The 16,474-nt window shown below is 42.1% G+C and overlaps 1 protein-coding gene across 10 annotated transcripts in view; it reads right to left on the bottom strand.

Moving 5' to 3' along the window:
- pde4d (phosphodiesterase 4D, cAMP-specific) overlaps positions 1-16,474 on the bottom strand; it is a 103,008-nt gene that overhangs the window by 26,780 nt on the left and 59,754 nt on the right. The window contains exon 1 of one of the 10 annotated variants that reach the window (XM_029829065.1): positions 12,821-12,870. The exons of 6 other annotated variants lie outside the window; for them this stretch is intronic. In XM_029829065.1, the coding sequence (XP_029684925.1) occupies positions 12,821-12,855 (35 nt within the window). In that variant the 5' untranslated portion in view covers positions 12,856-12,870. Of the gene's footprint in view, positions 1-4,876; positions 6,350-12,820; positions 12,871-16,474 lie in introns of those variants that run through there. 3 more of the 10 variants (XM_029829063.1, XM_029829062.1, XM_029829064.1) reach the window with 3 other exon arrangements.

Below are 16,474 nucleotides of genomic sequence, written 5' to 3'. Positions count from 1 at the left end.
ATTAAGGGAACTTTAAACTGTAGCGTGATAAAGACGTGCCATAACAGGGAAGATTACAACAAAAACATGTGAAAACATGTGACAACAATTATGTCATTAACAGGCGTAAAGGCATCCAAGGGGAATAGACAAGCTTCATCTGCTAGTGCAAATAAACTACACAAATAACACCAAACCACAGGTCCACAGAGACCTTCCCACGAAGGGCGTGCTCATAATGGGCCAGCTGAAGAGTAAACCACCACGTTTGGCACTGATGCAGAATCTGAAACAGCCCGACAGATGTTGTGATAATTGAGGTGGATCAACCTAATCCCGCACTGAAACTTCTCAAAAGAACAATGTGGGGGTCCTGTATGTGTGGACCACAGTGGGAGGCTGCTAAGTGGAGGTTTTCAGTGCCATCTCAAATACTCTGTGTGTGTCCCTGTTCATTCCTGTCCTGCTGAGAGAGTGTTACAGTACACCCTGCAACGTGTCTTACCGGATGGATAAGAAGTGTAACAGTTACGGCTGCGTGAGTGGGAGAACATTTCCTCTGAGGAAGCTCTGTACAATTCGAAGCATGCCAGTGCACGCAAAAAATAATAAAAAAATACAGAGGAAGATGAAACAGACTAAACAGTGACGTCCACAGTGCGGAAAGGAAACGTGACACAATACACAAATTGAATAAAGACGACTGTGGTCGACTCGCATACATGCCTCTGCCCAGCGTTGCTGCACTGTTTTGATAAATTCTTATTCTCATTGCTCTTTGGGCCTTTCTGCAATGTGATATTAATAATATAAACAGAAGCACGTCGACAGTCATGATCCAGCAGGTTGGGCAAAACACTGGAAATAAGCCACTTGACGAGTGGCTTTGTTCCTTTAATCAGCGGGTTCTGGTCCAGCCCCAGTCTGGAATTACACCTTAAGAATCCATAATAACTCTAAATCCACCCAGGTATGTGTACACAAATGCCTGCATGCGTGCGCGCCAGGGGACTCCCTCTCCAAACCTAAGCATCGCTAATCTGCTGCATGTGCCTCTTCGCAAATGCTGCCGTCATCGCAGCAATCCTAATCGCCATCGCCGTCATGAGCAGTGGAGTCCAACAGGGTCATCATCGTGCTAGCCTCATAACGAGATAAGTCCCCGTCTCATTTCATGCAGAATGTGGAGGAAGCAGAGGTGCAAAAGAGTGACGTTTTCAGATGATTCGAAATTACAGACAAACTGAACTAAGTGATTCTCAGAAGAATTAAGCAATGACGCACTTACACGTCATTTTTTAAGGTACCGGGAAGGGTAGAAAACCCAAAACTAGGGCACTACAATGATCCACACAACTGTTTCTGTACTTTTAAAAAAAAAAAAACCTTTAGCCTGAGTATCAAACCTATTTTGTTTCTGCAGCCAAGCGCCCGGACGTGATAACATCTGTTGACTAACCACATATTTTGTTTAAGTCAAACGGTGACGCACACAGCTGCACGTCTCAACATGAGCTGAGCAATGATATTTCCTCATTTCTTTGTTGAGTGCCACTGAAGCAACAATGATGTTTCAATGCCAGGAAAGTACCAAAGACAGTTTGATGTTTTGTTATCAGCAACTGTATATACTCTATATAAATGCACGTTGGTTGTTAGGGCTAAAACCACCATTATCTTGGCAAACAAAAGTTAAAGATGCTTGGAAGCTGATTTTGTTTAAACTTGATGTCTTTCATGAGGCAAAAGTCCCGATTTGGACATTAAAAAAAATAAAAAAATAAAAATTCATAGCACTGCCCCATGCCCCTTAGCAACAACTTTTACTTCCAATATTTCTATTTTTATTCATGATGAGGTTCCATAAAACCATGCAGCTGCCCCCAGCCTTCAACATATCGCTCTGACTATTCCATAGCCTCTGTCATGGAGAAGAATACGAGACGGACGATCTCATCTAGCAGCTGCTGTAAGGACAGCAGCAATAGATTACAGGCTGCCTTGAACACAATCGAAATGAAATTGAGATTTAAAATTAATGTGATGTCAGAGCTGCCGACAGGCTTTTCAGCACTTTCGTTTCATATGCTCTCCAGTAATGGAGTTATTTAAGTATGATGTCGCTGCCAAATCTTTTTAAGACAGCCTCTGTAAAATGCACCTTCTTCTCCCTAAATGCATGAATAATAACCAACTATTTAACAACTAACAACACTTGGGACCTGAAAGTAAGATGCAGAGTGCAAGAGCGTAAATGTGTTAAAGAGAAATTGGATGATGAAGCAAGAGTCGAGCCAAACGTTGGTCACAGTGGGTGTCAAACTGACGCCATCTGTGCACTCAGACACACAAACAACAAGGACGTGGAAGACCACAGGTGTGACATAAGTAACTGATCTTTTTACAGTTGTAATAAGGCCAGGCTGAATGAATGCCTGGGTCTGAAGCATTGCGGCATCTGTCTGCTATATTCTGTGGAGAGAGCCTCATACATAACCCTGCAAATGTGCTCCATGTAACATCCTAATCAATTCAATGCTGCAGTGCCTTGTCGGAAGGTAGGGGTTAGCAGCAGACTCCGCTTAATTATCACTGTCACTGTGCATATTCATGGTCTGCAGACCCGACTTTATTGTTAACTGAAGGTAAAAAGAAATAAAATGACAGTATTTCATTTTCCATGTGTGTCAGGAGACTCGACAGACTCTCGGACCAGCCTGCCCTCTATCCATGTCTGGGTGACGCAAAAACCTAAATTATTGATGATTCCAGCATGGAAGCATGTTGGGAAGATTATTGTTTTATCTCCAACACTTTCCATCCAGATGTATTTCCACTCGTTCAATGTACGCGTTCAATCAATAACACATAAGGAATTTGGTCCAGGCTTGGTCCAAATGAATGATTCAGAAGAATATTTGTTTCCCTTCAGTGCCAGAACTAATATTTTCACACACATCACCTTCGTTTGCGAGGTAAAAGATGTGAAGAATGTCTTCGACCCTACTGGTAGGTTCTGGACCAGGTGGAGAACCCTCTTAATAAGCCTGAAAACATCAGCGTAGCTGTGAATAGATGGTTTGCACAGATCGATGTTGAAGGTGAGCGGAGATTGCACACACACACACACACACACACACACACACACACACACACACACACACACAAACACACACACACACACACACACACACACACACACACTCTTCCGGGAGAAGAGTGACTGATGACTATGACTCCTCCAAACTGACAGCAGGTCTCTGCTGTGCCCAAGAAAGCCCTTTTCAGAAGCATCGACCAAGTTGTAACAACATGGAGTGATGGAAAGTAATCCAAAGTTTAGTTGAGAGTGACCCAGCAGCACCAGAATCAGGGACAACGCGCGGGGGGGGTTGGGGTTGGGACTCAAAGAAATGCGATAACAATGCCCCGTGCCTTGTTATCTTACTGACAAAATGGGTTACATCTGAAGCAACCTGCCACAGGACCACTGAGCAAGAGGGAGGGGTGGTGAAGAGGTTGGACCTTAATATCTTTTACTGCATTGGCAGAAGAAAAAAGGCACAACAAAATGGTATAATTTGAGCTCCGAAATTGAGGAGACAGGGAGGAGAAAGTGTAGCAGTAATGCAATCCACATTTGCTAAAAATAGCTCTGTTTTCCCTCTCCTCGGGTCTCTGGGGTGCTAGATTCATTTAATTGGATTACAACACAGGCTATTTGTTTCCTTTCTTTGTCAAGTACAGACAATCGTACATGTGTGGTGAATACGATGCAATAGATATTTATAGACGTAAAATGAACACAGTCAATAACTGTGCAAACATTAACAATAATATATGAAGACAGTGAAATCAATCAATATCCTGTAGAGGCAAAGGACCAATAATCAATGCCGTGTCAAGACAGTTATAAACAATAAGTGGAGGCCTTAACCCAAACTGAAAATAGCAAGACTATTTTTTTGTATCTGAAAAAATAGGGATGTATTTGGAGCCTCAAGTCCTGTATCGCTTAGAAATATCTCAGCCTCTGGTGCTCTTCTGGCTGTACATCGTAGATCTGATAAGGGAGGAAGGCTAATGGTTCTTGTTCCAGGTACACTAAATAATACACATGCACCTGGAAGCACTTCCTCCCTGCCTGAGCTTTAAAACGAGTCTGACAAGCACATACAATTTTCAGGGAATGCTCAAATGCGACAACTTGACAGCAGAAGATTGTTGCAACATTCCCTGGATTTAATAAATCCACCCAATTCAGCAGCGGAGTGCAAGCCGACAGACAGAAACACAAATGAGTCCGATGTCTCTTTCAGAACGAATGAAGCCATTTTCTACTCACACGTGGGAATTATTATTGCATTCAAATCTAAAGCTAATTTTAGGATCATTTGCCTTTCCGTGGCTCTTTTAATTGCAACGAGCAGCTCGCAACTGGAAGCACAAGCTGTTCCAAAGAGCATTCTTTCATTTCCCACCTTCCAACAGCGATGACATTGGTGGCTCGGTCATATCCCACCTTGTTTATAACACATCTACTACATAGATAGTAATGTTCGCTGTGACTAATCCAACTAGAAGTGGACAGAGACCCAACAACACAACACTTAATGGAGAGTTTTTTCCCCTTCCAGTTTGATTTGCTTTCAAAAAGCACTCTTCATGCTATTTCTGACTAACCCTCCAGTTTGAGGGCTTACTTAAGTATTTAGTGTGGGAGAAAATGACAGGAAATGTCTTGCCCATTTAACAATAAATTCACCTGAATGTATTCTGAAACGACCTGGGAAAACATTACAGGCGGTACAGCAGAGGAGACAGATGTCGTCCATGTGCGGACACATGTGTGTATACGTTGAAGCCCCCTCCAGGGATAACCATTCTGAGTACTCACCATATCCAGGAGTGTCTTCGAAATGGAAAATGGCTGAGGTGCATCATGGTCCTGTCACTGGGAACACCTGGACATTGTCCGGGCTTCATAATGAAGTGGTTTCAGAATATTGCCCTTTCACGAACTAGCCTTCTGAATCCACTGGCTCTGGCACATTATGATCGTATGTCCCATATTGGAATCTGCTGCTGTATTCACCCATTCAGACCAGTTGTCCAGTAAAGAGTGTGATCTATTCAGGATTAAGTCTTGGTGCTAGTGCAATTTGGTCTAAAAAAAAAAAGCCCTGGTTTCTATCTAGAGGAGCAATCCTACAAAATATTACACGGCACCATAAAAATCCAATGAGTTCCAGGAGACAAATAAAAAATCCCAACAAGCGAGACAATAAAAAAGGAAGCATAGAGGAGGCAGACTTCAGCCCAACGTGAAAGCTGCCTTTAAGCATAAGAGTCTCAACATTACAAGTTCACAGGCGGCCACCCAGCAGGGCCAGCCCTGCTCTCTGGTCCCTGCTCTTTTTTCCGTGGGATTCTTCCGGCAAAGGTTTGGAAATTGCTGTCCCACATCCACATGGTGAACTGGTTCAGGGACTCATTCCACTGGAAAACATTCTTTTTTCCTGACAGCCTGCAACACTGGTTGGCGAGGCAGTTGCAGTCACACCAGCATGACAGAGCATGTTACACGCAGTCCCTCACACGCACGCCGGCTTTTATCCTCTCAGCTTTGCCCTCGCCGTCTCTTACTTTGTGCTTTCCCCCCTCTCTGGTCTGGCCCTTCACAACCTCTTAGGGAGGAAAGTGAGGAAATGCAGACAGGAAGGGGAAAAAAAAAGAAAAAAGCTTCGGCGTTCTCAAAGTCTCACTTCTCTCCGTCCCGCTCTCACTCAGTCACTCACTCACTTGCTTCTGCCTGGCGCGTCGCTCCAGTCAGTGGGATGTCCTGACCCTGTTTAAGAGGTGTGCCTGCTCCATCAGCTAAACCAATTGATCCTCTTATCACATCCTGCTGCACTTCATTCAGAGTTTGTACATGTACAACTTAACATGCGTGAGTGTTGAACGAAAGCTTTGGTGTAGAACCTATGTCGAGTCTATGTTCCATGTTTAAAACCTATTAGAGACTTTTGTCAAACCAACACAAGCACTGCTCTCAGCCTGTCAGGTTGTTTTTGCAACGCAGAGCACACCCTCTGTCTCCCTCCAGCATCTGCATACGGGTGAACCATGAAATTTCTAAATTAAATGCTCTCGAAGTGTGAGTGTATGACGTAATGTGTGTATATAAACCATATATGTGTGTTTAAGCGTTCTCAGCATGAATAGGCATGTGTGCAGATGTCCAGTCCTACACGTGTCTGCAAATAATGTTGACAAAGGCTTTATGAGTCAAAGATGAGGGTAGCACACTAAGATTGTGTCTGTCTGTGTGTTTTGCATTCAATGCCGTAGCTGCGGCGAGGCTTCAGTGACTGTGGTCTGAAAAACAGGATCCAGGGCTGCTTTTACACACATCCTGCCCAACACACACGTCAGCAGCCTCTCAAACCCTGCCAAAAGACAAACCACCCCACAGCCTGTGTAAGCCTGCGCCCTCAATCACAACAGCCACTCTTGAATAGGGTGGAGAAGCATGGATTTTTTTTTAATTTTTCTGAAGATTCTGCTGGTGGGAAAACAACAACAGTGCAATGTGGGCAGTGCGTCTGGTTGGATCACGTATGAGGCAACCGCAGGGAAACAAAGAGACGGACCGAGTATACTAGGCGTGTTGTTAAATGGGTCATACTTAAAATATTCAACCAATGTAACATTCACACAATTGTCAGGAAATGGACTTAATTACCATTATGTTTTGTTAAAAAAAAAAAAGCTGGCTGAAACAACTTATTTGATGGGACTGAAATCTGTTGTACAGCAGCAACTCTGCTATATGGAATATGGAGTGTACATACATTTTACAGTACAAATAAGGACACATATGAAGATCTGGGGCAGTAGTGATATGATATTAATTGGAGACACAGACTCCATGGATAAATTAGTTCTCATTAATGATCAGAAATATTCTGTTGCAAAGAAATCAATTATATTCATCGTGTAGCCTGACACATACATTAATCGAATAGCTGATCTAAAATCTGAGAAAAGGGAAATTGTCACAGCTAAACTAGTGATACCTGTGGGTGGATACTGGAGAACAGGAAACTCAGATGCAGAAAGGGAGCTGAATATCTGCGATGTGAGAATTTTCTCTTTTTTTTATGAACAGTGTGAGAAACCTTAACAACAGAAACAATAACACCTGCCTGGCAGAAAGTTGAAGAACACAGCAGAGCCACAAGCTCATATTTTTCAAACCCTGCAATATGCAACTCTTGTTTTGTTGAATAGAATAATATAAGTTTTATCCATCAAATCACATTTGAAAGGCCGTTTCCATGACATTATTGCTCCCCCACTGGCCTCTGCACAGGGTTTTGCAGAGGGGAGCGGCTAGATTATACAACGGAACATGTACTGTACGTATCGATTTTACATGTACTGACATTTAACAAGGTACTTTTCTTCATTTATCTGCAGATCGATAACCAGCGGACACAGTCTGAACGGCCTCTGTAGTTGTAGTTGGCCACATGGCTTCATGCAGCCTTTACAGCCTTGAGCGTTTCTAGCTCCGCAAATGATCAGGGAAGGGGGGGAATCCATCACATGAAACTGATATAATTGACAATCACTCTGGATCAATGTCTTTATTAATCTCATCAAAATATTATTTAACTTCTGGAGTCAACCTACTCCAGTCGCATACAAGCAAAAACCACAGAAAGAAAAACTGAAGAGGCTCAGAGGTGCTCACTGCGGCCATGTGAACGGTTTGTTCCTTGGAGGTGGACCCGCTGTCCATCACACCGTGTCGCCGTGGAAATGCCTCGGACTGGCCCCTCTCCTTGCCATTCACAGATGGCTATGCGGTGGTATTTGAGCAAAGGTTAAATGATTCCCCCTTTGAATCAGATATTTGTAATTAGATCCACATAGATGATGGGGATGTGGAGGCTTCAAGGCCCATTTTAGAAGAATGCGAGTGGCCCAAATGTTGCGCAATTGTGAAGTGTAGAGGGCTTTTAACCCCTTTATTTTAAAAGCACAGTGAAGAGGAAGAAGATAATTTCATTTAATAGTGTTGAGCAGATAAGCAGCACTCTTTCAGATGTATTTTAAATTGTAAGTTCTTTTTTGTCTCCCTGGAGAGGATAAAGGAAATTCTATCAATTGCATATCATCAATGCAAATGAGCCATTGTTTAGAAATCTGCTTGATCAGATGGTAGATCAGGTACTACAGTTACACACTCAGGCTCAGAAATGTCTGCTTAAAAGCCACAACGAAGCTTCACAGATGGGAGCGTACTTAAACAACAACGGTCCATAACCCAAGGCAATCTCCTCTTTAACACCATCTGGTGCTGGTGGATATCATTAAAATTGCCCTGCTTCCCTTCTCTGATAACTTCATTACCCTGTTACTTTAAAAGACAAAAGATTATTTTTGCCTCTTTACACACAGAATTTCCCAGGACACTGCAATTGCTGCCAACCGAAAACATTTCTGAAAGCCTGACAACAGGAAACACCATTTTATGCCATGAAATTTTACACACAGAGCAGTTAATTGAAAGTATTACAGCAAATGGCGATTTATTTAAATGTCACCACTGGGGGCAGCAAATCACTTTTTTTCCTAGACGGTTTAACCATTTATTAATATACTGCACAAGAAAAAAGCAATTATTGCAGATTGCATATATTTCACATGGAAATAAAACAAATGAAGCGACAGACAGGAGGATTCTAAAACGCTTTGAAAAAGCAATTCACCTCAAGCCAGGGGTTTTAAGTATAGACTGTTTTCCTTGATATATATTTTCTTGTGCCATCAGAATGGCCACTTTTGTTTTGTACCTTGCCAGATACAAATGAACGTTTACTGTTAACTTATGTGGAGAAATTACAAAAAAAAAAAAAAAAATCTCCACATCAATGTTAACATGGATTTGCTTTAAAAATATCTACTGCAAGGCCACATACTGCATTTGAAGCATCCATTTCTCTATAAGCCTGTTGCTAAGCTCTTGCATTTACCCTCAGAATATTTGTTTGCATCTTATTAACTGCTCACTAGACCATTTTCTGGCCATGGAGTCAGCCTTGTTGCTCAACCCCTCCAAAAATAGACTTTTCCTGCAATGCACCAATACTGTCACTGTTGCAGCCAAGGCATTCAACAAGCTCCCTTTGCGCTGTCTGACTAGTCTGACTCCTAATCACAGCACTAAATGGACCAAGTGTCTATCTGGGTGTGATTAGCGATTCCTCTGAGGGACAATATGACCTACTGATGACCTCCAGTGATACTAATTACTGTAGGTTTAGAGTAGAACACACTGCAATTAGACTGAGAGAAAAGGCAAATTAATTTAAGATCCAGTGGAGCTTGCTTTTAGGCACCGAATTCATTTCGATAGTAGTGGCAGAGAAATTAATTTCTCATTTAAGTCTTTCATGTGTTGTCCAGGCAATGTTAGTTTAGATTTTAATTAAAAGACTGCTGCAATTTTACATTACTTGGGAATATAATTTTGAAAACATGTAGTGCAAGAGCACAGCCATTCAAAAGCAATGACAGCAAATGTAAAAGTGTTGCATTTGAGAAATAACAAAACCCACCCTCAAAAGCTTAAGGACGACTCCAAAGCCAAAGAGGCAGCAGTGACTCTCTAAAAAACTGGAAACTCCGCCTCCTAATAAACCCTCCCAGGATTAGTAGATTGCCTCCTGGTGTGTGTGGTGTGCGGTCCAAGGTCTGTGGTATTAGTCCTGATGAGCTGGGGACCTTGGACTTGAGTCCTGATGTCTGTCTCACTGTAGCCACAACAACATATAACTGTGATTGAACTGACTGCAGAAGGAGGCAACATTAAATACTCTAAATGGTCGGCTGCCATGAGTGTAAAACAAGTGAGGATACACTTCAGTTTCACCTTACATGACTAGAGTTCCTAATATGAGTGTGGCCCACATCCCCTGCCCCATTTCAATAGGATGACTAAAATCTAAAGAGAGTAAAGACAAGTAAAATTCATTTACAGCAGCATGATTATGGGCTACGTTATGTGGATCTGATTCTTACTTTACTTTACTTACTGATAAATGCTATCAAAGAAAGAGCAGCTAAGGCAGCATAGACGGGTGTGACATTAAATTGTTAAAGTAATTACAGGTTTAGAGTGGGATATAAGATTATTGTGCCCTGAAAAGGGCTCAGCCTGTGATACTGTCTGGAGGAAAGTGTTAAAGCGCGTTGAAATAACACCACCGTTCCCATGCGTGGTTAATGACTTTAAATTTAATGTTACATGTCTACACAAACACCGCTGCACTTTCGCCGACCGTCGTGTGATGAAATAAACCTTCATGAAGAAGAGTTGGAGCGAAAATGCTGCCTGAACCCACAAATGAATGCTAATTCTACCCAGATGTTTTACACAGGACTTCTGGCTAATGTTCTACCTGGTAAAATGTGGTAGGCATTCTTTTAATGTGATGTCGTATGAGCAAATTGACATTAAGAAAAAAAACAACTTTTGTGTGTGATGTCAAAAGTTGTTTGCAGATGCTCTTGCTGACAGCCTGCAATTAATCTGGGCAGAAGGGATGACTACAAAAATCAAACACAATGATTTAGTCTTCATGCAGACTCTGGGAACATCTCTTAAAAATGTTCTTCGTCATGGTTCTTAAAACACCTTGGAACTTTAAGAACACAAAGCAGGGACATTTTAGCCTCAAGTTTTCTACGATCCAGTCTTGTACAAACTTTCGCATGAACATACAAAAGTGAACGCCAGTTGTACTGTTTGCATCAACACTCTGCTTGCACTTAATGTATCTGTAAAATCAATAACAATACCTTAAATTAGAAAAAATAAATACAGCATGGGATCAAAGGCAGATCCAGCTGATCTACTGGAGGGCCACATCCACTGAAATTTGACAATAAGGGAAATGGACCCAGCAGGAAGCAGCACTCAGCAAAATATCCTCCATTCAACTGGGGGTCCAGAAAGGCAGCCGAAAAATCCAACCTTTTAATACGATATAAAAATCTCTCTGATGTTAAGTGCATTCGAGGAATATTCCCATTTTGAAGTGGAATATCTCATTTCTCCTAGACTGCATTAACTTCTGCAGCAGATAATCACTGCGCATGTGTACATCTTTTATTTATTTACATCTTTTATTTTGTCAATGGGAGACTTGATTGGAATGCCGTCAAACTGGATGTGGCCGATGCCTCCGGTGTTAGTTTGCATGAAATGTCCGGAACTCTGACATGCAGCATAACAGTCCTAGAGCATCGAGAGAAATAGATTGCCTATGATGCAACCTCACCCCAACATCACCACGTTGTCGGGTATTGTGGAGAGACGACCAATTCAGAAAATCATTAGAAGGTGCCTTCACACTCCGACAGCAGGGAGGTTTTATTCTTTATGCACGATGCAAGTGTACTGCTAGATTGTCACAAAAAAATGTACATTAGGCTTCAAAGAGGGAGTGATGGTGGGTGGCTGCATGATACAAAGGACAACATGTGTTCTTGGACTGACAAAAAACACAGTCTGAGGGACCACAAAAGAAAAAGAAGGTGCTACAAGTGGGATCGTTTTCTGAGGGTTTTTTTCTTTTTTTGCTGCATTGAGACACGTTTCAACCGTGGCATCAGGACACAGTTTCCCCTCAGCCAGATTCAAAGAAAAACCTCCGTGCATGTGAGCACAAAAACAATAAAGAGGGACAAAGACAGGCAGGGAAAGAGTGTGAGAACAGCAGAGTTACATAACAAACAGAAGCAGCATGGGAGCTACCAGAGGGGAGCTCCTGGGCTTCTGCAAGTCACAGAATGACGCACTGCTCTCTCTCTCTCTGTCTGTCTCTCTCTTTCTCATACACACACACCCACACTATGCAGCAAATGTCTCACACACTCCCATCAATGTGCTCCAATGTGCTCCATACAAAAGAAGCCACTCCCATGCATTCAGCCTCTTGCAGTTTAGAACACGCCACAAAAATTCTATGTAATCCGCTCAGCCAAATATCACCACGGAATTGTACACAACCTCACATATAAGTTTTCCTCTATATAATCCCAGATGAAGAATATATAAACGACAGATGATTTCCACCATCATCAGAAAGCCATCAGCAGCTGCAGTAATATCATTTTCTAACCTTTAATGGTTCAGTACGCCCACATCCGAACCTCGTTCTAAACATAAAACATGCCTCTTCAGCGATCGATCACGCTAGGAAGCTATTTTTATACCAAGGCACAGCTTTAGGCACAAAAAGAAAACGAAAAAAAAATAAAAATCCCACGCATCACAACGGCTGTGGGCTCAGGCAGGATCGATTGATTGGCTACGGGCAAAAGGACTTGCATTCCTGTCATCTGCAGATGCCGAGGCTGGCTGCAGAGGAGCGCTTTGCCATTAACACAGGAAATCAATATCCTGCAAGTTAATGAGACAGCCCCCCCCCCAACCTTTGAATCAGATTAAATAAACAAGTTATCAGCAGAAACACAACATTGCCATCAGAGGAAGACAGTGCAGACACTATTCATGGTAATCCTATTAAACAGACTGACTAACCTACGCTGACTTATAAAACTGGCTAACTTACACGGAGATTTCATTATGCGCTAACCGCTACCGTCTGACAGATAATGATTAGCAATTATTACTGAAATAGTCATCCTGTTATCAATTATGAAGTTTCCCTCTTCCCATAGTCCTGTTGCTGTTATTACAATAGAAGACCAGATGAAAATAGGCACAGGTTGTCAAAACACAAAGAAATATTTATTATATTACCTGAAGAGGCATTTTGTGTTCAGGAAAAACAACATGTCTGCTTCGTAGTTACTTACCTAGACAGACAAAGAGATGGTGAAGGAAGGATGAAGGGGGGAGAAAAGGAGGAAAGGGTGGAGAAAGGAAAACCATTATTATTATGATCTTTGAATACAATGTAGGGCTGAGTTGCCAATTATTTGAATATTCTGTTCTTTTCCTCAGCATACCTGACAGCAGTGATTGTTTTCATTGTTTGGTTTTACAATCACAGTTCAATGGGCGATATAAAATCAATGTTTATGGCATTGTGGCCTTACTATGTGATCTGTAGAGTATCACAACAAATACTCATGCGTCCTGAAAGAAATAAACCTGCAACATCCAAACACACACACACTCACACTCACTCTTGGGCTGAGTGTATGTCAATACACTGCAGGGGTGAGAAAGCTGCTCTCTTTTTTTCTCACTCTCTCAGCCCTGTTGCAAAAGTATTGATCTCAATCAAGTCCAGAGTCCCGCATTCAGCTGCTTCCAGATCTCTCTTCGCACTCTTACTCGTCCTATCATCAGAGCCCCCCTCCTTGACAAATCCATCTACAAAATCATTTTTCTAACTGAGGCTTAAAAACTAAAACCTGAAAATACAATGAGAGTCTTTTTGTCCTTCCCCCCCCCCCCAACATACACACACACACATGAAGGCATCAGTCTGCTTATTTTCGTCAACTTAAAACAATCTGACATTCAAGTATGCTAAATCCAGGCAAACTACGTTGTTGTGCATCACCGTTGACTGCAAATGACACATTCAGGCTGTTATTGCAGTTCTGTGGTATTTGGCAAGACAATGTCAACACTAACAAGTAAAGAGATGGTTTGGACGTGACAAGGCAGGCCGTTGATTTAGAATAATTGTTAAACAGGCGAGTCGAATCAACAACCAGGACAATCGAAAGTATGGGCTCCTAAAAACCGCTATAGTGCTATACTTATTTTTACTTCAACCCAAATAATGGGAAAAACACTCAGCCAGACAGGAACGTAGATATGATGATAAGCAGCACTTTATTAAAAAGGGCAGACAAGCAAGCAGACAGTCATACAGAAAATTAGTCGATTGCTCAACTGGCTGGCAGCCAGCAGACACATTTGGTCATTTCACTGCACTGTGGTGCACTAAACTACAGTCCTGAAACAGTAGGGAAAGTTATTAAAATCAGCACCCGAGTAGATCCTAAAATATGGAGCCAGATCTTTAGTGTCAAGAAGGTCTTTTTCATCTCGATGTGATTGTGGTTGCTGTTCCACTGTTGAGGCATTGATTTTGTTGACAGCTCAGGTATAAATGGAGGAGCAACGGCTCTTTCATAAGCAGCCGACTCCAAACTGCCAGTCATTCAGAAATGTTGTCTTGTTGAAAGGATAAAAAGCCTTTTAAAAGTCACCACTGGATGAGCCGTCATTATTCAACTCCAGATTGTCAGCGGTGACATTTACAGAGGTAGTGGGATTAGCAGCGCGGAGGAAACCGTAAAGGCATTAAGGATGCAAGCTCTGAGGTTTACTTGTGTTCCAAGACAGGCTCGTATCTTATCGGAAATCGCAAAACAAAATGGAACCTGGAACCGAAACCCACAACTCTGTGAACACTTTCTGCATCCACGAACAGACCTTTATTTACTACCTGAGATGTTCGAGTCCCTTCGTGACGTGTCAGAAAAAGCACGACTCCAAACAGAAAAGACTGCGCACGGCTCTGGCAGCATAACGTGATATTCCAGTACACAAACGCTGAACTTATGCTGCATTTTGTCGCCCTGCATTGTGTGTTTAAAGCCCATTCTGCTCCTGGACCTTGAACACGGGGACGAGGGACAACTGCGGCTGGCTGCAGTTCCGTTCTAATGAGACCTGCTTCCCTGTTGATGAGATTCTTGGCCCGTCACCTCCAAAGCTTCTGGTGGTGTGGTGTGGGGTGGAGGGCAACAGCTTTCCAGCAGATGTGGAACACAGGTGTTTGCTTCTCATTACTGCTATGACAAGATAATGATCACCTTATAGCCCCAGCCCCACATAAAAGTGAAAATTAAAAGTGGAAAAATCCAAGGTTTTGCACACTCATGCTCAACACATGTCCATAACGACGTGAGCCCTCTGCCCTCTCAGCTATGGGATCTTGTGTTACAACCAGACCCATGTCCAAATTAGCACATTTTCATTTTTAATGTCCAGTACCATAATGGATGCATCCAGCAAGACTGCTGCCTTCTGCACAAAACAGTCTTTGTACCCACATGGATTAGTACAGTCTTTTCAACATTAAGTGTGTGTTGGAGGTGTAAAGCGTGAGACATGGAGAGGAAATGCTTCACCTGCATGCAGTCCTCGCTAAGAACTTAAGCCCCACAACAAACAAAGATACCAGACAAGCCCTACCTAATCATAGCAGCTTATTTTCCATGACTTTGTTTACAATTGGGAACTTACCAATAACTGCTTTCCCACCACTAATGAACTACTGGTATTAGCTCCACCCACTCCTTACATATAGAGAGTATGTCAGGCATGCATGTACAGAAGTAAATACAAACACGAACGTACGGTTTTTATGTATACTGGCTGTGAAGGAATGCTAACAGACTAACGAGGCAACATGCATTCAACTCTACTACTGACAGGTACTACTGACTGTTTATTCCATATAAGTCACCCAGTTTTATATAAGGGAAATTAACAACTGACCCCATCATTGTTGTTCTGAGTCAATCTTGTGTTTCTATACACAATTCAAATGATAAACTAAATGAAATCAGCTTTAAATAACAAACAGCAAGTAAAACCCAATAGACTTTTAAATCGCCCATGTAATTATGGCAAAATGTAAATGTTATCAACGTGAGATCATTATTGACTCCGTGGTAAACACCAGTTAATACAATTATGCACAGGTATGTAGAACAGGCCACGGAACTATACAGAAAAGATTTTGTACTTATATTGTAGTCTGTGTGCTGCCCCCTTGTGGCCCTTAATTACATCTATTGGTGAGTGTATGGATAAACTGGCTTGAGTTTCGGTCTATTGACGATGCTTTAGCTACACAGGTACCAAAATAAGCTGAATAAATCTAGTGTGCAGCTGTTAGTTTGGCGTCAATGTTGTAAATAAATTGTAACTAGAGAGCACTGAAACAGTTCGACTGCTCGTGAACAGCGCACTAAGGAAAGTGTTTAGATCAATCCTTTGGATTCCTTGGATAGCTTGTTTTATTTTGCTAGAGCTTTGCTTACTCTGTTGTGTTTCCTTTATTATAAGCTAATGGACAGATCAAATTCTGGGTTCTTGAAAATCTTCGACGGTTGGCCTATAGTTTCATTTATTGTATGCATTGTGTATCATGGACCACCTAAATAAAGGCTGAATTTGGCACAACCACTCTTTTAATCACAATCTTCGACTTCCACCCTGAGGAGAAGTGGTTACATTCCATTTCCAAGAGAACGCCGAAAGCTCATTGCTGAGTGCCTTAACTTTGCAACAGTAAGTGACTAAAACGAGAGAGAAAGAAATCTGGGAGCAGGGCCAGCAGAATCCCAGTGGTCCTGAGGTGTATCCAAGCACAGCGGCATCTAAAGCATACGTACAACTAAAAAGCAATAAAGAAGCACT

Source organism: Takifugu rubripes, chromosome 21 (assembly GCF_901000725.2).
Source record: "Takifugu rubripes chromosome 21, fTakRub1.2, whole genome shotgun sequence".
NCBI lineage: Eukaryota > Metazoa > Chordata > Actinopteri > Tetraodontiformes > Tetraodontidae > Takifugu > Takifugu rubripes.
Note: the sequence above shows the minus strand (reverse complement) of the source record. Positions and strands in the feature narration are given on the sequence as shown.